This window comes from Cherax quadricarinatus, chromosome 43, assembly GCF_038502225.1.
Source record: "Cherax quadricarinatus isolate ZL_2023a chromosome 43, ASM3850222v1, whole genome shotgun sequence".
NCBI classification, from domain to species: domain Eukaryota; kingdom Metazoa; phylum Arthropoda; class Malacostraca; order Decapoda; family Parastacidae; genus Cherax; species Cherax quadricarinatus.
In genome coordinates this window covers 1,615,968-1,639,132 of record NC_091334.1, presented here as the reverse complement: position 1 = coordinate 1,639,132, position 23,165 = coordinate 1,615,968, and the positions used below count along the sequence as shown (strand labels likewise).

Sequence of the window (23,165 nt, the reverse complement as noted above, 5' to 3'; positions counted from 1 at the left end):
TCCTTCCGTCATGTCGTTCACAAATACCAGAAACAGCACTGGTCCTAGGACTGACCCCTGTGGGACCCCGCTGGTCACAGGTGCCCACTCTGACACCTCGCCTCGTACCATTACTCGCTGCTGTCTTCCTGACAAGTATTCCCTGATCCATTGCAGTGCCTTCCCTGTTATTCCTGCTTGGTCCTCCAGTTTTTGCACTAATCTCTTGTGTGGTACTGTGTCAAACACCTTCTTGCAGTCTAAGAAAATGCTATCCACCCACCCTTCTCTCTCTTGTCTTACTGCTGTCACCATGTCATAGAACTCCAGTAGGTTTGTGACACAGGATTTCCCGTCTCTGAAACCATGTTGTCTGCTGGTGATGAGATCATTCCTTTCTACATGTTCCACCACTCTTCTCCTGATAATCTTCTCCATGATTTTGCATGCTATACATGTCAGTGACACTGGTCTGTAGTTTAGTGCTTCATGTCTGTCTCCTTTTTTAAAGATTGGTACCACATTTGCTGTCTTCCATGCCTCAGGCAATCTCCCTGTTTCGATAGATGTATTGAATATTGTTGTTAGGGGTACACATAGCGCCTCTGCTCCCTCTCTCAGGACCCATGGGGAGATGTTATCTGGCCCCATTGCCTTTGGGTGGCCCGGTGGCCTGGTGGCTAAAGCTCCCGCTTCACACACGGAGGGCCCGGGTTCGATTCCCGGCGGGTGGAAACATTTCGACACGTTTCCTTACACCTGTTGTCCTGTTCACCTAGCAGCAAATAGGTACCTGGGTGTTAGTCGACTGGTGTGGGTCGCATCCTGGGGGACAAGATTAAGGACCCCAATGGAAATAAGTTAGACAGTCCTCGATGACGCACTGACTTTCTTGGGTTATCCTGGGTGGCTAACCCTCCGGGGTTAAAAATCCGAACGAAATCTTATCTTATCTTATCTTAGCTCAATCAGAAGCCTCTTCACTTCTTCCTCGGTTGTGTGTACTGTGTCCAGCACATGGTGGTGTACCCCACCTCTCCGTCTTTCTTGAGCCCCTTCTGTGTGTGTGTGTGTGTGTGTGTGTGCGTGTGTGTGTGTGTGTGTGTGTGTGTGTGTGTGTGTGTGTGTGTTTGTGTGTGTGTGTGTGTGTGTGTGTGTTTGTGTGTGTGTGTATGTGTGTGTGTACTCACGTAGTTGAGGTTGCAGGGGTCGATTCCGAGCTCCGTGTGTATGTATGTGTGTGTGTGTGTGTGTGTGTGTGTGTGTGTGTGTGTGTGTGTGTGTGTGTGTGTGTGTGTGTGTGTGTGTGTGTGTGTATGTGTTTGTATGTGTTTTTTTGTGCGTGTTTAATTTCTACAGTGACTACACGTGTACGTATATGTACAAAATATGAAGTCACAAGGATTGTTAATTCCTACAAGATAATCAAGTACTGAAATAAGAAGTTGATAATATGATTTCTGAGTACTAAGCGAGTGTGAATCATACAACGTAAGAGAGGGGTCTCTAAACTGTGGCCCGCGGGCCACCTGCGGCCCGCCAAAAGATTTAATGCGGCCCGCAGCAACTTGAAATATTTATAATTAGTAAAATTAATAAACTCTCATTTTCCGTCACTTAAAGTTAAGGATTTTGATGCTTATAATAATTTATATGACAAAATTTATTCAACTTTCACTTCTAATATTTTCATTTTTCAGATATACCCTTAAGTTATGGAAGGAAAAAGGAAAAGAACAGTGCAGAGTGAGGCCGCCTGTTTAGTGAAGAATGTGGTGTTAAGTATTTCTTTGTGCAAGCGGGTGATAAAGCCTTGTGTGTTGCATGCCACAAAACTGTTGCAAATAACAAAACAAGGCACAATACTGTAACTGGAACAATCCACAAATAACCTGCACATAGAATAGAGGAACTTATGACGACGTTTTGGTTCGACTTGGACCATTTACAAAATCCCACAACCATTCATTGCCCACTTCCCTTCTAGGCAAGATGCTACATATGACTGGGACCCCTCCCTTAGACTTAAATATATAGCTGACCTGTACTTTGTAAATGGTCCAAGTCGGACCGAAACGTCGTCGTAAACTCCTCTCTTCTATGTGCGGGTTATTTGTGTGTTGCGGTTTTGAAGTACAATGTACGTCGGCACTGAGACCAAACATAAACCAAGTTATTCCCAGTTCACAGTAACACAATGTTCGGAAAAATATGAATCAGTGCAACACAGGTTGGTTCCCCAACAAGTTGTTTTTAACGCAGAAGACAGCTAAAAATGAAGCTTTAACCAGTGCCAGTTACAAAGTAGCTAATGTGTTAGTTAATGGAAAAAATTTATTCACCGATGGAGATCTGATCAAAGAGTGTATGATGGAAGCTGTGGCAGAGTTATGCCTAGAAAAAGCAAATCTGTTCAGAATCTTCAGTCTTGTGCTCAGTACTGTTGCTAGTAGAGCTGAAGATATAGGAAGCAATATATTTCATCTAACTGCAGACAAAGAATGAAATTTTCATTTTTATTTTCTCTAACTTGATGAATCGAATGATGAGACGCATCACAACTCCTGCTATTCATCCGTGGCGTCGGCAATGAATTTGATGTCACAGCACAGCACAGGAACGGGAGAAGACATCTCCAAAAAATTGCAAAAACCTGTACTAGAATATAACCTGGAGAGGAATAAACTGCAATGCGTGACAGTTGATGGAGGAAAGAACCTGACTGGGGTGAAGAAACGTTTGGTTGGTGGACAAATCACAAAAGCTTGTGAGGATGGTGGATTCTCGAAGCCCACGTTTCTGCACTGTGTTATCCATCAGCAAACATTGTGCGGAAAATAAGTGACTATGTCTTGCGTTCTGTTGTCTCGACAATGGATTTCATTCGATCTCACGGTCTTAATCGTCGCCAGTTTCGGGATTTTTTGAGAGAAACTGATTCCGAGTTTATAGACTTGCTTTATTATACAGCAGTTCGATGGCTCAGTTGTGGAAAGGTTTTATCACGGTACTTTCAGCTCAGAAAAGAAATTGATTCATTTCTCACAGGGAAGAATCGACCAGAACCACTTTTATCAAACGCTGACTGGTTTTCGAAATTGGAATTCTTTTGCAGACGTGACAAGCCGTATGAATTAATTGAATCTGAAGTTACAAGGTGAAACAAATTTGATTTGTGATCCATTCACGCATGTCAAGGCACTCGAGGCAAAAATTGTGCTATTTGAAGGGCTGGAGAAGGTTTTTATCTTGGTTCGTTTCCAATGTTATAGAAAATTTCATGAAAAAAGTGAACCACGATTTTCTTTTTCATTTGAAGCAGAAATAATTAATGATTTGCAAATAAATTCCTAAAATCATCACCCCCCCCCCCGCACTGTCTCTGACTAGGCGTCCTGGTTAATATAAGAAGCAACGAGTCGACAGATGGTTGATAAAGTCGCACGAACAATGTAAGTCTAGATTATATGAACAATATTTCGCTGTAGTAGAGCTTTATCATCCGGCCTGGTTGACAGCCACTCAGGCTGTTGGTGCTCGCTGCTTGCAGGCCAACATAAGTGCAAGAGTGTGTGTACAAGAGACCCATTAATCAAAAACTGCCCTAAGTAGCATTTCACGTTCTCTCTTGACAGTTTCTGGTTTAATAGAAATATTCATATCAGTGAAAGAAGACATTGAAAATACCTGAACCTTTTATAGTTACTGAGTTAACAGTGTATTTGTTGTACCCCTATTTTTGTGTGTGTTTTATAAGGATTAATTTCGACGCCCAGATTTGGAACAATCCTTCCAGTATTTTTCAGAAGCAAATTACAGAAAAGTGTTCTTGCCGGTGCTCCAGGGTGTACAATTTATTTAAATTGTACACCCTGGTTCAATTTATTTAAATTGTACACCCAATAATTTAACCTTTAACTGAAAAGAGAAATGGAGTGAGACACTGCCTCTCTGAGAGTCTCTAGGATCGTAAGAGACGTATACACTTTAATAACACTAATAACGGTATTTTCTGTTATGTTAGAGACCAGAGTCATGCCATACATGAACTTGGTATATTACAAAACTTTTCTAACCTTCACAGATGCCGTCTTATAGATTCAGCCTTCATACATTTCATTTTTAAGATGAATCTTATTTCCGTTTTGTTTTGATGCTTAACAATCCTGACTTTAGTTCTCTCACCAGACCTTGGATGTCTCTTCACCTGACTCACGAATTGCAAACAAGCCATACCACTGGTGGGGTTAGAACCCGCGATTAGAAAGTCAAAAACCTCCAGACCGACGCGTTAGCCACTGGGTCAGCTAGCTAAAATAAGATTCATTCAGTTGGGAGTTTTATGATTCTTTGATCACGGGTTCTAACCCCACCCTTGGTATGGTTTTCCTTCACCTCTTTTGACCTGACTTTCATTGTCTCCATACGTATCTGACCTGACCTTGGCTGTCTCCTAACCTTTTCACTTAATCTGACGTGAATTTCTCGCCTTATCTCCCTCAGTTAAAATGAGATAGTGGATCGAGACATATTGGATCCAGTTACGGTAACTTATTCTTCTGTTCTGCAGTGTCGCGTTGGTTGGGCTGGTGACGGACAGACGTGTGGGCCGGACCGAGACCTGGACGGGTGGCCAGACTACGATCTTGGCTGCTTGGACCCTCATTGCCGCCAGGACAACTGCGTCAACACCCCTAACTCCGGCCAGGAGGATTCAGATAACGATAACATCGGCGACGCTTGTGATGACGATGCAGATAACGATGGCGTCCCCAACAGTCCAGTGAGTTGATTTTTTACATATGCTTCGTTTTACAGACCAAAAGCTTTTATCCCTCGTTAGGCGACTCACGACAGTTGACTAATATCCAGGTACCTATTTGCTGGAAGGTAAATAGGGGCAACGAGTGTAAGAAATTTAACCCAAACGTCTAAGAATCGGCCTTGGAACCTTTCATTTGTGAGTTTTTAAGATTAAAGACTTTCTTAATTTATGAATCATAAGAAAATAAGAATATAAGAAAGGAGGAGCACAGCAGGAGACCTACTGGTCCATACTAGGCAAATCCTTCTCAAACCAAAACTCACTGACAAAAATATTTACCTAACTCATCGATGAGTAATGTTCTGATATGTAATTAATTGTTTAATAATTAACATTATTTGAAGGAAAAAAGTAATGAAATAAATTAAATTTGGATAAATGAATTTAAAATACTGCAATATTATTTAGGGAAGGTTCTTAATGCCGGTAGTGGGCTCTTGATCCAAGGAATTGTTACTATAATCTCTCCTTATTCGGAGGTAATTCTAATATATAGCAACCTAAATGTGTCCAATTTAAACCTAAATTTAGGCTTAACTGGCTTAAAATTATACTTATCATGACTAAAATTTACATCTACCTGGCACTAATTTACATCTACCTGGCACTAATTTACATCTACCTGGCACTAATTTACATCTACCTGGCACTAATTTACATCTGCCTGGCACTAATTTACATCTACCTGGCACTAATTTACATCTGCCTGGCACTAAATTTACATCTACCTGGCACTAAATTTACATCTACCTGGCACTAAATTTACATCTGCCTGGCACTAAATTTACAACTACCTGGCACTAAATTTACATCTACCTGGCACTAAATTTACAACTACCTGGCACTAAATTTACATCTGCCTGGCACTAAATTTACAACTACCTGGCACTAAATTTACATCTGCCTGGCACTAAATTTACAACTACCTGGCACTAAATTTACATCTACCTGGCACTAAATTTACATCTACCTGGCACTAAATTTACATCTACCTGGCACTAAATTTACAACTACCTGGCACTAAATTTACAACTACCTGGCACTAAATTTACATCTACCTGGCACTAAATTTACAACTACCTGGCACTAAATTTACAACTACCTGGCACTAAATTTACATCTACCTGGCACTAAATTTACATCTACCTGGCACTAAATTTACATCTACCTGGCACTAAATTTACATCTGCCTGGCACTAAATTTACAACTACCTGGCACTAAATTTACATCTACCTGGCACTAAATTTACAACTACCAGGCACTAAATTTACAACTACCTGGCACTAAATTTACATCTACCTGGCACTAAATTTACATCTACCTGGCACTAAATTTACATCTACCTGGCACTAAATTTACAACTACCTGGCACTAAATTTACATCTACCTGGCACTAAATTTACAACTACCTGGCACTAAATTTACAACTACCTGGCACTAAATTTACATCTACCTGGCACTAAATTTACATCTACCTGGCACTAAATTTACATCTACCTGGCACTAAATTTACATCTGCCTGGCACTAAATTTACAACTACCTGGCACTAAATTTACATCTACCTGGCACTAAATTTACAACTACCAGGCACTAAATTTACAACTACCTGGCACTAAATTTACATCTACCTGGCACTAAATTTACATCTACCTGGCACTAAATTTACATCTACCTGGCACTAAATTTACATCTACCTGGCACTAAATTTACAACTACCTGGCACTAAATTTACAACTACCTGGCACTAAATTTACATCTACCTGGCACTAAATTTACAACTACCTGGCACTAAATTTACAACTACCTGGCACTAAATTTACATCTACCTGGCACTAATTTACATCTACCTGGCACTAAATTTACAACTACCTGGCACTAAATTTACATCTGCCTGGCACTAAATTTACAACTACCTGGCACTAAATTTACATCTACCTGGCACTAATTTACATCTACCTGGCACTAAATTTACATCTACCTGGCACTAATTTACATCTACTTGGCACTAATTTACATCTACCTGGCACTAATTTACATCTACCTGGCACTAATTTACATCTACCTGGCACTAATTTACAACTACCTGGCACTAATTTACATCTACCTGGCACTAAATTTACATCTACCTGGCACTAATTTACATCTACCTGGCACTAATTTACATCTACCTGGCACTAATTTACATCTACTTGGCACTAATTTACAACTACCTGGCACTAAATTTATCCCTAAATGTCCCTAAGTTTACACTTGACAAATTACACACAAGTGTTGCACATGTGTGTAATTTATCAACTTGCCGGTTCTCTGAACCATTTATCAACTTGTCGGTTCTCAGAACCATTTATCAACTTGCCGGTTCTCTGAACCATTTATCAACTTGTCGGTTCTCAGAACCATTTATCAACTTGTCGGTTCTCTGAACCATTTATCAACTTGTCGGTTCTCTGAACCATTTATCAACTTGTCGGTTCTCTGAACCATTCATTTACAAGTTTACACTTATCAAGTAAATTTATATCTGCTTAATCTCTTAAATTTACGTTTATAGTGTTCAAAATTTACACCTACATGTCTCTAAATTTACACCTACATGTCTCTAAATTTACACCTACATGTCTCTAAATTTACACATACATGTCTCTAAATTTACACCTACATGTCTCTAAATTTACACCTACATGTCTCTAAATTTACACCTACATGTCTCTAAATTTACACCTACATGTCTCTAAATTTACACCTACATGTCTCTAAATTTACACCTACATGTCTCTAAATTTACACCTACATGTCTCTAAATTTACACCTACATGTCTCTAAATTTACACCTACATGTCTCTAAATTTACACCTACATGTCTCTAAATTTACACCTACATGTCTCTAAATTTACACCTACATGTCTCTAAATTTACACCTACATGTCTCTAAATTTACACCTACATGTCTCTAAATTTACACCTACATGTCTCTAAATTTACACCTACATGTCTCTAAATTTACACCTACATGTCTCTAAATTTACACCTACATGTCTCTAAATTTACACCTACATGTCTCTAAATTTACACCTACATGTCTCTAAATTTACACCTACATGTCTCTAAATTTACACCTACATGTCTCTAAATTTACACCTACATGTCTCTAAATTTACACCTACATGTCTCTAAATTTACACCTACATGTCTCTAAATTTACACCTACATGTCTCTAAATTTACACCTACATGTCTCTAAATTTACACCTACATGTCTCTAAATTTACACCTACATGTCTCTAAATTTACACCTACATGTCTCTAAATTTACACCTACATGTCTCTAAATTTACACCTACATGTCTCTAAATTTACACCTACATGTCTCTAAATTTACACCTACATGTCTCTAAATTTACACCTACATGTCTCTAAATTTACACCTACATGTCTCTAAATTTACACCTACATGTCTCTAAATTTACACCTACATGTCTCTAAATTTACACCTACATGTCTCTAAATTTACACCTATTTCTAAATGTATACCCACCTTTACGTTAGTTTACAAGTATCTATTTCTAAATTTAGTGAAGCTGGCTATAAATGTACCTCCTTCCTGACCAAATATACACTCACCCACTTTTTGTCTTTCCAACCCACTCTACTACTCCCACTCCAGCACGTCACTTTCCAGCCACTCTGCTACTCCCACTCCAGCACGTCACTTTCCAGCCACTCTACTACTCCCACTCCAGCACGTCACTTTCCAGCCACTCTGCTACTCCCACTCCAGCACGTCACTTTCCAGCCACTCTACCACTCCCACTCTAGCACGTCACTTTCCAGCCACTCTCCACTCCCACTCCAGCACGTCACTTTCCAGCCACTCTGCTACTCCCACTCCAGCACGTCACTTTCCAGCCACTCTCCACTCCCACTCCAGCACGTCACTTTCCAGCCACTCTGCTACTCCCACTCCAGCACGTCACTTTCCAGCCACTCTGCTACTCCCACTCCAGCACGTCACTTTCCAGCCACTCTGCTACTCCCACTCCAGCACGTCACTTTCCAGCCACTCTACTACTCCCACTCCAGCACGTCACTTTCCAGCCCACTCTACATCTCTCACTCCAGCACATCACTTTCCAGCCATTCTACTTCTCCCACTCCAGCACGTCACTTTCCAGCCATTCTACTTCTCCCACTCCAGCACGTCACTTTCCAGCCCACTCTACATCTCCCACTCCAGCACGTCACTTTCCAGCCATTCTACTTCTCCCACTCCAGCACGTCACTTTCCAGCCCACTATTCATCTCCCACTCCAGCACGTCACTTTCCAGCCATTCTACTTCTCCCACTCCAGCACGTCACTTTCCAGCCCACTCTACATCTCCCACTCCAGCACGTCACTTTCCAGCCATTCTACTTCTCCCACTCCAGTACGTCACTTTCCAGCCATTCTACTTCTCCCACTCCAGCACGTCACTTTCCAGCCCACTCTACATCTCCCACTCCAGCACGTCACTTTCCAGCCATTCTACTTCTCCCACTCCAGCACGTCACTCTCCAGCCACTCTACTACTCCAACTCCAGCATGTCACTTTCCAGCCCACTCTACATCTCCCACTCCAGCACATCACTTTCCAGCCATTCTACTTCTCCCACTCCAGCACGTCACTTTCCAGCCATTCTACTTCTCCCACTCCAGCACGTCACTTTCCAGCCCACTATTCATCTCCCACTCCAGCACGTCACTTTCCAGCCATTCTACTTCTCCCACTCCAGCACGTCACTTTCCAGCCCACTCTACATCTCCCACTCCAGCACGTCACTTTCCAGCCATTCTACTTCTCCCACTCCAGTACGTCACTTTCCAGCCATTCTACTTCTCCCACTCCAGCACGTCACTTTCCAGCCCACTCTACATCTCCCACTCCAGCACGTCACTTTCCAGCCATTCTACTTCTCCCACTCCAGCACGTCACTTTCCAGCCATTCTACTTCTCCCACTCCAGCACGTCACTTTCCAGCCCACTATTCATCTCCCACTCCAGCACGTCACTTTCCAGCCATTCTACTTCTCCCACTCCAGTTCGTCACTTTCCAGCCATTCTACTTCTCCCACTCCAGCACGTCACTTTCCAGCCATTCTACTTCTCCCACTCCAGCACGTCACTTTCCAGCCCACGCTACTACTACCACTCCAGCACATCACTTTCCAACCCACTCTACTACTCCCACTCCAGTATGTCACTTTCCAGCCACTCTACTACTCCCACTCCAGCACGTCACTTTCCAGCCACTCTACTTCTTCCACTCCAGCACGTCACTTTCCAGCCACTGTGCTACTCCCACTCCAGCACGTCACTTTCCAGCCACTCTACTATTCCCACTCTAGCATGTCACTTTCCAGCCACTCTATTACTCCCACTCCAGCACGTCACTTTCCAGCCATTCTACCTCTCCCACTCTAGCACGTCACTTTCCAGCCACTCTACTACTCCCACTCCTGCACGTCACTTTCCACCCAGTCTACTACTCCCACTCCAGCATGTCACTTTCCAGACACTCTACTACTCCCACTCCAGCACGTCACTTTCCAGCCACTCTACTACTCCCACTCCAGCACGTCACTTTCCAGCCACTCTACTACTACCACTCCAGCACGTCGCTTTCCAGCCATTCTACTTCTCCCACTCCAGTACGTCACTTTCCAGCCATTCTACTTCTCCCACTCCAGCACGTCACTTTCCAGCCTTTCTACTTCTCCCACTCCAGCACGTCACTTTTCAATCATTCTACTTCTCCCACTCCAGCACGTCACTTTCCAGCCCACTCTCCTACTCCCACTCCAGCATGTCACTTTCCAGCCCACGCTACTACTACCACTCCAGCACATCACTTTCCAACCCACTCTACTATTCCCACTCCATTATGTCACTTTCCAGCCACTCTACTACTCCCACTCCAGCACGTCACTTCCCAGCCACTCTACTTCTTCCACTCCAGCACGTCACTTTCCAGCCACTCTGCTACTCCCACTCCAGCACGTCACTTTCCAGCCACTCTACTATTCCCACTCCAGCATGTCACTTTCCAGCCACTCTACTACTCCCACTCCAGCATGTCACTATCCAGCCACTCTACTACTCCCACTCCAGCACGTCACTTTCCAGCCCACTCTACTACTCCCACTCCAGCACGTCACTTTCCAGCCACTCTACTATTCCCACTCCAGCATGTCACTTTCCAGTCCACGCTACTACTACCACTCCAGCACATCACTTTCCAACCCACTCTACTATTCCCACTCCAGTATGTCACTTTCCAGCCACTCTACTACTCCCACTCCAGCACGTCACTTCCCAGCCACTCTACTTCTTCCACTCCAGCACGTTACTTTCCAGCCACTCTGCTACTCCCACTCCAGCACGTCACTTTCCAGCCACTCTACTATTCCCACTCCAGCATGTCACTTTCCAGCCACTCTACTACTCCCACTCCAGCACGTCACTTTCCAGCTATTCTACCTCTCCCACTCTAGCACGTCACTTTCCAGCCACTCTACTACTCCCACTCCAGCACGTCACTTTCCACCCAGTCTACTGCTCCCACTCCAGCATGTCACTTTCCAGACACTCTACTACTCCCACTCCAGCACGTCACTTTCCAGCCACTCTACTACTCCCACTCCAGCACGTTACTTTCCAGCCACTCTACTACTCCCACTCCAGCACGTCACTTTCCAGCCACTCTACTACTCCCACTCCAGCACGTCACTTTCCAGCCACTCTACTACTCCCACTCCACCAAGTCACTTTCCTGCCACTCTACTACTCCTTCCCCACCACGTCACTTTTCTCCCTTCAATTCCCTTTCTCTCAATATTCCTCCTGCTATTGATGCCTTCAATAGTTTGGAGAAACTGGCCGTTGTCTTTCTGACACACTTAAAGAACATACCAGAAGTGTTAGACTTCCTGACACCAGTAATGCTCTTTTCTGTCATGTTAGAGATCAAAGTCATCCTATTGACCGGGTCTTCTGTTAGAACTGTCTACCTTTCTTCTAGCCTTGACAGACACCGTCTTGCTGAAGCATCTCTAATACACAACTTTCTTAATATGAATCCTAGTCTTGGCTTTGTTTCTGTAGATGCTTTCCTGTCTCATTATATTGTCAAATGCTCCAAACTTCAGAACAATCGTGACGTGACCTGATCTTTTCTTCTCCTCTCCTTGCCTTTTCTCCTTTCCTGTTTTTATTTGTCTTCATGTCTTCTGCCTAGGTGTGTTCTGTCCTTCAGTGTTTCCCTTGTTTGTTGTTGGTCCTGCCCTTGTCGGCTGTTAGGTCTCCTGTAGTGTTCCTTTTTCTTGTCTTTAGACTTATTCCACTTTTACTTCTACCGCTTCTACTCTATTACTACTACTACTACTAGTTCTACTACTTCTACTATTGCTTCGCTTTACTCTTCTTTTTGTTTCCCACTACTCCCCCTACGTATTACTACCACTGCTACTTACATTACCATCATTCCCTCTACCATTACTTCTTCACTTCTTTCTTCCTCTCTCTGTCCCCCTCTCCTGTATATACTGGCTCCCTCTCCTTCGTGTATTAGTGCTACTTGTAAATGGTCCAATTCTGACCGAAACTTTGTCATAAGTCTCCTATGTGCGGTTATTTGCGTATTGTTTCAGTCACGGTATTGTGCCTTTCTTTTCTCTATTCCTACTCCCTCCCCTCTCCTCCTCTCACCCCACTCCACACCTCTCATTTCCTTTCTCTCCCACCAGGACAACTGCCCGCTGGTATCGAATCCTGACCAGTCTGACACGGACCCCGACGGACCTGACAAGCAAGGCGACGCGTGCGACAACTGTCCCACCATCCCCAACCTGGATCAAGAAGACAATGATAAGGATGGTATTGGTGACGCTTGTGACCCAGATATTGATAATGATGGTGAGTGTGATCCATTGATTTGTCTAGGATTTTTTTTGGTACAATTTCCACTTCACTGTCATCAATATTAGACTTATTTTCAGTATTACTAAGATTTTCCTCATAGCCCCCCACTTCCCTACACTTTCTTTACCATTTTCCTCATCACAGAACACATTTCCACCATTGCTATATCTGCCTTGTACACAGTGGTGTTCTGAATCCCGCTTTCACTATCATCAGCAGCTGTTTCCTCCAAACCTTGTGTTTTTATTTTGTTACTCAGTTCTCTTATTCTCCCACCGAGTGTGTTTATGAGTTTTTCTGACACTCGAGCTATTCCTAGGAGCTGCTGTACATTATCTGGGACAATGACGGGGTATATTTCCAACCTATAGTAGCTTCCCAGCTGGCTCGTCCTTTACGAACTATGATGGAGCTCTCAAGAAGGTCTCCGGCAGTCAAATGATTATAGGGTTCCCTGGCTGACCTCTGCTGTTGCAGTTGCTGTTGCACTCTTGCACAGTTGCCTGAGGGAAGACACCATGCTTTCCCCAGAGTACTTCACTGGATCATCACTCACGTCCACACACGTGGACGTGGGTGATGATTACTTCCTGATGATGTTTGTCACTGTGATTACCTTAATCCATTCCCTTCGTGCAGCTTAAGTGGTTAGTTTACTGTAAACCCTTTTCTTATCCTGTGAACGGTAGGAGAAAAATGAAAGGCTTACAGAAGCCAGGGTTTTTTTTTTATCAGGCCCACTGAGGCTTGATAAAAACCTGATTTTTAAAATTTTTAGTCATTTCATACATTACAATTTTGTTTTCACATAAATGGCTTACAGTGTCTAGAAAATTCATATATATTATAACCGCTTAAAATATTCATCAATGTTAGTTCACAATCTCCTCTAATTACAGGTCATCCATCTAAATTGTAAGAGGTGCAAAATGTGGCTACAATCGTAGGACTTCGGGTATCTTATCATCAATAATAAAGTATTTTGCTATTTCCTGTAGGGCTAGCATGGACGTGTCTAAATGGTTGGATATTTCGATACTAAGATATAATGTTCTTGTGTATGTCTCTTCACACACACTTTATATGTCATGTAACTGAAATCTCCATATATTACTACCCAAAAATACTTATAACCTATCCATCGTGCAACATTGACAACTTTTAGTCTACTGATCTTTATATTTTGTTTAGGAGACCTATTTTACTTAATATATTTCATGATGAGCAGTGCACCTGGTAGTTCCTACGTAGTTCCTACGTTCAACATTAGTCAAGTTCATCTGCTAGTTCTCTTCTATTTTTTTGTAAACTTCTGTTTGAGAAACGAAAATTATATTTGACATTATCTAAATTATATTTGACATCTAAATTTAATTCTAGTTTAACCAAGTCACCCACTTTATCATACTCTCGGAGGCTTATGTGAGAGAGAAAGGTTTATCTCTTGTTTTCAATAACTTATGTACCTCTGTGTCTGGCTTTATACATGAGCATGATAAATTCATATCTCAGGCTATTAAGAACACGTAATTAAGATAGTGGGTCAGAAACAAATACATTGTTTCGACTGTAGTTTCCACAAGCTTATGAGGAATAATTATGATAAACAGTACAGTTTGTAAGATGGAAGTCCCGTTATTCATTCCAGTACATCTGTGTATTATATCTCTGTTTACCCATCACCATAACGTAACTTATTTTGGGTTTACATCTGTGTATTATATCTCTGTTTACCCATCAACATAACGCAACTTATTTTGGGTTCTCTATGGTAGGCGTGCCCAACCGCCAGGACAACTGCCCACGGACAGCCAACTCGGACCAGCTGGACACGGACCGTGACGGACTGGGCGACGCTTGCGACAACTGCCCAGAAGTGCGAAACCCAAGTCAAGAAGACATGGACAAGGACCTCGTTGGTGATGCCTGTGACACCAACGACGATCCTGACAGGTGAAGTCCAAGCATCACTTAAACCTGTTCATTGCTCAACGTTTTAAACCTTTTTTTTTTTTCCTAAAAGATTAGATTTTTAAATTTTGCCACCGAAGTGGCTGGTTTATTGTACACCCCACATCCATCCTGTGGACGGTAGCGCAAGAGCATATGGATACACAAAAGGCCTAGGAACTAGGCCCCAAAAAGGTTAACAGGTGTACATATGGGTTTATATCTACATATATATCTACAGTTCACTTATCTGTTACAAGCAATTTTAGGAAATTTGCTTAGTATATCTGAAAAGGAAAATCACAGATGGTGAGAATTTAAAATGAGCAATTTTTTCTATTTTGGGGGGGATGTGTGGACTGTTTTATGAGTCCTTTCTCTGGTGTTCTTATTTATCTAATCTTATGATGGTTTTCTTCCCCGTGAGACAGAGATGGCGTCCAACTCAACCAAGACAACTGCCCTAACACCCCTAATAGTGACCAGCATGACGCCGATAACGATGGCATCGGCGACGCGTGCGACCCGGACGCCGATAACGATAGTATCCCCAACAATAATGACAACTGTTGGCTTCGCTATAACCCAGACCAGCGCGACTCCGACTCGAACGGCGTCGGCGACATTTGCGCGGACGATGCTGACACGGACGAAGTGCTCGACTTCCAGGACAATTGCCCCAACAACTCCAAGATCTACGCCACCGACTTCAGGTAGGATTTTGGTGAGGAAGAGGGGGGGAAGGAGCGAGGAAAAGAATAGAGGGAGAAAAGAAACGAGTGAATATGAGACCAGTGTCTGCTGAAAGAATGGAGGGGAAGAAGAAACGAGTGAATATGAGACTAGTGTCTGCTGAAAGAATAGCGGGAGAAAAGAAACGAGTGAATACGAGACCAGTGTCTGCTGAAAGAATAGAGGGGAAAAAGAAACGAGTGAATATGAGACTAGTGTCTGCTGAGAGCCTGTTGCCTGAGAGGCTAGTTTATCGTGCGTCCATGTTCATCTTGTAAGCGGTAACGCAAAAATCAGCAAATGTAGATGCAAATTCAAAATTTTAGATATACGTAATTAACTGTGAGGTATTGGCACCTCTTTTTACACTATAATCTTACCACCACTAGTTTCCCCTTCCTCTTTCCATGTTTACTGGAAACTACGCTTCCTCTTTCCATGTTTACTGGAAACTACGCTTCCTCTTTCCATGTTTGCTGGAAACTACGCTTCCTCTTTCCATGTTTGCTGGAAACTACGCTTCCTCTTTCCATGTTTGCTGGAAACTACGCTTCCTCTTTCCATGTTTGCTGGAAACTACGCTTCCTCTTTCCATGTTTGCTGGAAACTACGCTTCCTCTTTCCATGTTTGCTGGAAACTACGCTTCCTCTTTCCATGTTTGCTGGAAACTACGCTTCCTCTTTCCATGTTTACTGGAAACTACGCTTCCTCTTTCCATGTTTACTGGAAACTACGCTTCCTCTTTCCATGTTTGCTGGAAACTACGCTTCCTCTTTCCATGTTTGCTGGAAACTACGCTTCCTCTTTCCATGTTTGCTGGAAACTACGCTTCCTCTTTCCATGTTTGCTGGAAACTACGCTTCCTCTTTCCATGTTTGCTGGAAACTACGCTTCCTCTTTCCATGTTTGCAGGAAACTACGCTTCCTCTTTCTATGTTTGCAGGAAACTACGCTTCCTCTTTCCATGTTTGCTGGAAACTACGCTTCCTCTTTCTATGTTTGTTGGAAACTACGCTTCCTCTTTCCATGTTTGCTGGAAACTACGCTTCCTCTTTCCATGTTTGCTGGAAACTACGCTTCCTCTTTCCATGTTTGCTGGAAACTACGCTTCCTCTTTCCATGTTTGCTGGAAACTACGCTTCCTCTTTCTATGTTTGTTGGAAACTACGCTTCCTCTTTCTATGTTTGCTGGAAACTACGCTTCCTCTTTCCATGTTTGCTGGAAACTACGCTTCCTCTTTCTATGTTTGTTGGAAACTACGCTTCCTCTTTCTATGTTTGTTGGAAACTACGCTTCCTCTTTCCATGTTTGCTGGAAACTACGCTTCCTCTTTCTATGTTTGTTGGAAACTACGCTTCCTCTTTCTATGTTTGTTGGAAACTACGCTTCCTCTTTCCATGTTTGCTGGAAACTACGCTTCCTCTTTCTATGTTTGTTGGAAACTACGCTTCCTCTTTCCATGTTTGCTGGAAACTACGCTTCCTCTGTCTATGTTTGCAGGAAACTACGCTTCCTCTTTCTATGTTTGTTGGAAACTACGCTTCCTCTTTCCATGTTTGCAGGAAACTACGCTTCCTCTTTCCATGTTTGCAGGGAACTACGCCTCCTCTTTACCTTCGCACACAACCTTTAAGAGACGCGCGAGTTTCCCTGTCTCCTCATGTTTATTTTTACCCTATAATCTACCTTGTCCATAATTATTATCGTATTTGCTCTAGTAATTAAGGACAAGGTGATTACAGGGAAAAAATAAATTATTAGAAGACATTGGAACTGACGTGCCCCTTAACAAGCTAGGTGTTATGAACATGCCCTATACCCTGCATCTCCCCCAGGACGTACCAGACGGTTGTGCTAGACCCCGAGGGTGACTCACAGATAGACCCTAACTGGGTCATCTATAACAAAGGCGCTGAGATCGTCCAGACTATGAACTCAGACCCTGGCCTGGCGGTCGGTAAGTGTCATCACCAGTTATAATATTTTTGTCGGTGAATACGCATACACAATATATATATCTTTATTTATAAGTACATGTACAAGGTATACAGACCATAGCTGACATCAATGACATACTAGTATATAGAAAGCCACTTGTTATGTAGAGCATTTCGGGCAAATTAGGTCAGTTTTGTCCCAGGATGCGACCCACACCAGTTGACTAACACCCAAGTACCCATTTTACTGATGGGTGAACAGGAACAGGGACAGCAGGTGTCTTATGGAAACACGTCCCTAATGTTTTTCAGCTGTACTGGAGGAGATTCGAACTCCGGACCTCAGTGTGTGAGCTGAGTGTGCAAGCGATCGAGTTACGTGACCTAGAAATGCATGTAAGTTGGTATAACTGAAAGATAAGTAATTGTTATTATTTAGGCGTTTATATTACTGGAACAATCAACACTGCAGAGCTACAGACGGTAAATATTTTCGGTTTTGCTAAACTCTCTCTTCAGGTGAACAATATAATAGCAGGAATAAAGTCCTGATATATGAACCTAAGTCAGGTGCACAAAGCAAGAGAACAGAGGAAAAATATAGCAGTACGTTAGGTCTCCTGGTCTCCTACGTCACACACACAACGGACCTCACATAGTAAACAACGAGGCTTCTGCCTTATGCTGTGTTCTTCGTAATGTGGGTTATCTTACTTTATTTCTGCATAATTGCAAGTTTTCACAATACATTGACAGGTGCACATGGGGCCAGGAGCTATGAATCGACCACTAAAACAAATAATACATATTATGATCCACATTGCAGAGAACCATTAATATTTTTTTTTCGTTTTGATGCAAAAGAGATGTTAAATTCCGGAAGTCTATTCTGGACAGAAATAATGTCAGGCAACTCAGACGTAGTAAACAAACGTAGTAAACAGACGTAGTAAACAGACGTAGTAAACAGACGTAGTAAAAAATTTTAAGAATGAATTAACGCAGGTTGTAGCGACGATGGTTACTAGTTGAGAAAATTAATTACCGGTACTTTCTGTATAGAAATAGAATTATGAATGCATACATGAATTAATTACTGTTCGGATATTATATCCAACATTATATTTGAAAAGATGACTGAATAGAATATACTGTATGGGAAGTATTATGAGTGATAATAGATCCGTAATCATCATGCACTGTCCGCATCTGCTCACGTGAAGCATAATTTTGATGGACGAGGACTACGTAATGTCTTACAGAATACTGCCTCAGGATACTGTCATATTCGTGCAGTGTAGAGTTATCACATGAAGGTGCACATCTTAGGAAATATGTCAACCTGGGCAGACTCAAGCACTTTGTGAGAAGGTACAAGGCATCGTGGGTGTCAAGACTGCCTATTCGTTGTTCCATTCCATATATATATATATATATTATATATATATATAATTTATTTATTTACTCAGAGTATACAACGTTAAACAGGTGACTATATAAGTCTATATAAGTCATTATATAGACCTCGTTCATCAAAATTATGTTATCAATCATAATACTTCCTTACAATATATTTGGCCACCTTTTCAAATAATTTTTGTTTTTATAATATTGGATATAATATCCGAACAGTAATTAATTCCCGTTTGCATTTATAATTCTATTTCTATACAGAAAGTACCGGTAATTAATTTTCTCAACCAGTCACCGTCGTTGTTACAAGCTGCGTTAATTCATTTACTACATCTGAGTTGCCAGATATTATTTCTGCCCAGAAGAGACAGTCCAGGTACTATTTTCCGCAACTGAACATATAAGATTTTTGTTAAAAATTAATGTACTTTTATTCATATTACACTTGCGTACATCTAGAAATCTGCCCCTAATTTCTCAATGACAATGGAATCACCCTGCTTCATTATAATTCTGAAATTGTGCTAATTAATTTTTGTTAATCATTTCTTATAGGCTACCACATGTTTGGTGGGGTGGACTTCGAAGGCACTTTCTTCGTGGACACAGAGATCGACGATGACTACGTGGGACTAATATTTAGGTTGGCAAAATATATATTTGTAAATCCACAAATTTTGCTAATTACAGTAACTGTTTATCAGTGCAGTGAACGGCAGTGAATTTTGGAAATAAAATTGACAATACAATAAAGAAGAAAATAGAATTATTTAGATCTCCGCGGATTCTGTTGCTAAACTATTTACTGTAGTTATCCCTCACACAAGTTCTTTAAAGCAAGGAACTCCTGACTCTCATCAGCTATAACTGAAGCTAATGTAACATAATCAGGAAAATGACACTTCTTTCCACAAAGTTCTTCCCATGAAAGTAAAGCTCAAATTATATTTTTCTAGCAACAGAATTCTTCACATTGCACTTCTGAACAAATTTAAAGATAAACTCCAGTCTAAATTTCAATGTATTTTAATTATAACGGGAACAAATCTAACTAAACTGTCTTCAACAGTTACCAGGACAACGGTAACTTCTACACAGTAATGTGGAAGAAGAACACGCAAACATACTGGCAAGCTACACCCTTCAGAGCTGTAGCTGAGCCGGGCATACAACTGAAGTTGGTACAGTCCTCTACTGGGCCTGGTCAGATGATGAGGAACTCCTTATGGCACACAGGCGACACTGAAGACCAGGTGCGTGCATGGCGCAGGAGAAGAATGAAAAGCCTTTATAGAAATACAAGGGATAGTTCAAGCAGAGGAAGGTTTAATTATTTCATAGACCAGGAGAGATAAAGCAAAGGATTACCCTGGGTGATGCTTCAAAATCCACGGTTTTGGAGTATGACATTTAAGCTTCCTTTAATCGTCCTTTATCTCCACAGTCTTTCATCATTCCATGATTTCTTATCCTTCATCCTTCCACCAATAACCAAAGGTTCCATTATATTTTGTCAATAGGTTTTATTCCATATAAGAAAGGTTGAAAAAGGCATAAATTGATGAAAAAATCATTCTTTGCTCCCTCTTTCCATAGGTTTAGGAATACATCTTCACTACGTGTCTTACTTTGCCATGCAGGTGAAACTGCTGTGGAAGGATCCCCGCAACGTGGGGTGGAAGGAGAGAACTGCTTACCGCTGGCTTCTCCTCCATCGACCCAAGATCGGCCTCATCCGCCTGCGTATCTTCGAGGGAGAAGATATGGTGGCTGACTCTGGTAACATCTTCGACAACCAGCTTAAGGGAGGTCGTCTGGGCGTCTTCTGCTTCTCACAGGAGATGATCATTTGGTCAGATCTCGTCTATCGTTGCAATGGTAAGCTGTATTTTCTGTTATAGTTACTATGGTAAGTTGTATTTCCTGTTGCAATGGTAAGCTGTATTACCTATAATAGTTGCATAGGTAAGTGTATTACCTCTTATAGTTGCAATGGTAAGTTATATTTCCTGTTATAGTTGCAATAGTAAGTTGTATTTCTTGTTATAGTTGCAATGGTAAGTTGTATTTCCTGTTATAGTTGCAATGGTAAATTGTATTTCCTGTTATAGTGGCAATAGTATGTTGTATTAAATATTATAGTTGCAAAGGTAACTTGTATTTCCTGTCACAGCTGCAATGGTAAGTTGTATCATGTTTTATAGACGTGCTTCAGCGAGGGAAATGAATGATAATAAATTGTGTAAATTGATAGCTATGCATGACTCACGAAATCGTAATGACACGATTACAAACAAACCATACCCCGGTAAGAGACTCTCTGACCACGGGTTCAAATCCCGCCCGTAGTATGGTTTGATAGCTATGACATTTTTATGGTTGGAAGACGACATGTAGTTTAGAGATATAAATAGTTTAGCGTAGAGCGCTCAGCTCATACCCTCAGGGACCTGAGTTTGATTGCAAGGCGATGAGCAACATATGCGTTTCAATCTTTTTGCTAGTGTTCACCTAGCATTAAATGCTAGTCACATAGCGAGTGTTAGTATACCTTCAGGAGGACGAGGTTTTGAAATTAGTTCGGGAAGTATAACAGGTATTTACTTGTAAATTCAACAGTGTAAAACTTTTTTAGACTCCTGACATTCGCAATTGATTATTTTAATGTTTTTATTTGTGAGTAAAGCAAATATTGTTTTACACACTAATTTGAACATCGGGTGAAATTAACGTGTGAAGCGGAATTTTGTTATATTGTTCATTGGAATTTTCATTTCATATTCTCCCATTTGAGTTATTTATTTCACATTTGCTGTAAGATGTAATCTAATTTATTATTAATTTAATCTAACTCTACATATGGTTTAAGTTAATCGTAAATTTCTTATACTTTTTTCCTTTTTCTTACCGAGTCAGACAATCGTCAGTTTTTGTATTCACCTTTTGCTTGTTAAGAACATAGAACATAAGAAAGAAGGAACATTGCAGCAGGCCTACTGGCCCATGCATGGCAGATCCATGTCAACCCCCGGCTTAGACCATTGGCCCACCCAATCAGGAAGGAGCACGGCATCTGACCCAGTAGCACCAGCTAGTCCGGTCCAACTCACACCCACTCATCTATTTACCCTATTTTTAAAACGACACAACGTCTAAGCTTCTATGACGGAACTCGGGAGTTTGTTCCAATCATCCACAACTCTATTACATAACCAGTGCTTTCCTATATCCTTCCCGAATCTGAATTTTTCCAGCTTAAAACCATTGCTGCGAGTCCTGTCTAGGCTAGATATTTTTAGCACGCTACTTATAGCACGCTATTTACATTTCCTTTATTCATTCCTGTTTTCCATTTATACCCCTTAGTCAAATCCCTCCTAATTCTACGCCTTTCTAGAGAGTGCAGATTCAGGGCCCTCAGTCTGTCCTCATAGGAAAGATTTCTGATACATGGATATATATAGAGTTGAAGAACAACCTGAGGACTTCTATTATTTATACTTCTTGATACAAAGGCAAGGATTCTGTTAGCTTTATTGCGAACGCTTATGCACTGTTATCTTGGTTTCAGGTTACTGCTAACCAGAACTCTTAAATCCTTTTCGCAATCAGTAATATTAAGGTCTACATTATTTAGTTTATGTGTGGCACGGTATTTGATGCACCTCACTTAAAGTTGTGTCCCTCGACAGAACATGTGCCTGAGGCCATCTACAACCAATTACCTCCGGACCTCCAGCGCTTGGTGGAAATCGATATTAGCAGGCCCGTTCCCAACGGCTTGTAGACCCCCAGCCCGGGGCATCAACCAGCCCAGAGTATCAACCAGCCCAGGGCATCAACCAGCCCAGAGTATCAACCAGCCCAGGGCACCAACTAGCTTAGGGCATTAAACATTCTAGTGTAATCAAGCAGCCCAGGGCATCAACCAGCTCAGGGGAACAGGAGTTTTGTGCGGGAATAACAAGGACTATTAATTTAAAATAAACTGAGTATACTTACAATAAACGTTGGTTAGAATAAGAAAAACTAATGATTGTAACGAAGCATCATCTGCTGAATGAAATTGTGTTAAATCAGTACAACGGTGGTTGCTTAATTGATAAACCAATTATCATCTGACAAAAGGCCTGCGACAGTGTTGTTTTTTTTCTGAATACTTAGATCGCTTTTGTCTACGAAATATCTCTTTAGAAAACTTTTCATAGCACTTGCAATCTCAATAGTTTATTTTTAATGAATCTGAAACTTTTATTTAGTGTCTTAAGGACTGACTATAATATAACCAGCTTGAACTGAATCGAGAGCCCCAGAGCCCTAAGAAGGCACCCAGAGCCCTAAGGCGGCACCAGGAAGCCCAAGGGAAGCA

General features: G+C 41.7%; 1 protein-coding gene across 3 annotated transcripts in view; it reads left to right on the top strand.

Moving 5' to 3' along the window:
- The window catches only part of Tsp (Thrombospondin), a 346,683-nt gene that overhangs the window by 320,606 nt on the left and 2,912 nt on the right, over positions 1 to 23,165 (top strand). For all 3 annotated transcript variants that reach the window (XM_070093496.1, XM_070093495.1, XM_070093493.1), the window contains 9 exons: positions 4,550 to 4,762; positions 12,588 to 12,756; positions 14,538 to 14,715; positions 15,144 to 15,425; positions 17,282 to 17,403; positions 19,352 to 19,439; positions 19,866 to 20,049; positions 20,437 to 20,674; positions 22,489 to 23,165. The exon at positions 22,489 to 23,165 is cut by the window's right edge and continues 2,912 nt beyond it. In XM_070093496.1, coding sequence (XP_069949597.1) covers positions 4,550 to 4,762; positions 12,588 to 12,756; positions 14,538 to 14,715; positions 15,144 to 15,425; positions 17,282 to 17,403; positions 19,352 to 19,439; positions 19,866 to 20,049; positions 20,437 to 20,674; positions 22,489 to 22,583 — 1,569 coding nt within the window. In that variant the 3' untranslated portion in view covers positions 22,584 to 23,165. The remainder of the gene's footprint in view (positions 1 to 4,549; positions 4,763 to 12,587; positions 12,757 to 14,537; positions 14,716 to 15,143; positions 15,426 to 17,281; positions 17,404 to 19,351; positions 19,440 to 19,865; positions 20,050 to 20,436; positions 20,675 to 22,488) is intronic.